The 299-nt window shown below is 66.2% G+C and overlaps 1 protein-coding gene across 1 annotated transcript in view; it reads left to right on the top strand.

The window, feature by feature from the left end:
* Positions 1-226: 226 nt before the first annotated feature.
* ABHD12B (abhydrolase domain containing 12B) overlaps positions 227-299 on the top strand; it is a gene marked incomplete at its 5' end in the record, with an annotated part of 4,021 nt that continues 3,948 nt past the window's right edge. The window contains one exon of the mRNA XM_010138226.1: positions 227-293. Coding sequence (XP_010136528.1) covers positions 227-293 — 67 coding nt within the window. The remainder of the gene's footprint in view (positions 294-299) is intronic.

Genomic DNA, 299 nt, shown 5'->3' with positions numbered 1-299 from the left:
TGTCACAGTGGGGCTGCTCCGACCCCTCAACTCCATCCCCAAAAGCCAAACACCACCCCAGCATGGGGAACCAGTCCCCGGTCCCAGGGGGACACAGACGACAGCCTCAGGCTGGGGGAACAGCTGCTGCATCCAACCACCACGACTGGGCTTGGGAAGGGGGATCGCGCTCTGCCGTGCCCCTCGGGGTGGGAGGGGGTGTGCTGACGGGGTGTCTGCCTTGCAGGAGCTGGCTGGCCTGGTGCCCCCGACTGCACACCCTCCTCTTGATCCTGCTCCTCGTCTACATCTCCGTGCCC

This window comes from Buceros rhinoceros, unplaced genomic scaffold, assembly GCF_000710305.1.
Source record: "Buceros rhinoceros silvestris isolate BGI_N320 unplaced genomic scaffold, ASM71030v1 scaffold20596, whole genome shotgun sequence".
Classification (NCBI taxonomy): Eukaryota; Metazoa; Chordata; class Aves; order Bucerotiformes; family Bucerotidae; genus Buceros; species Buceros rhinoceros.
This window is presented reverse-complemented; position numbering and strand designations above follow the sequence as displayed.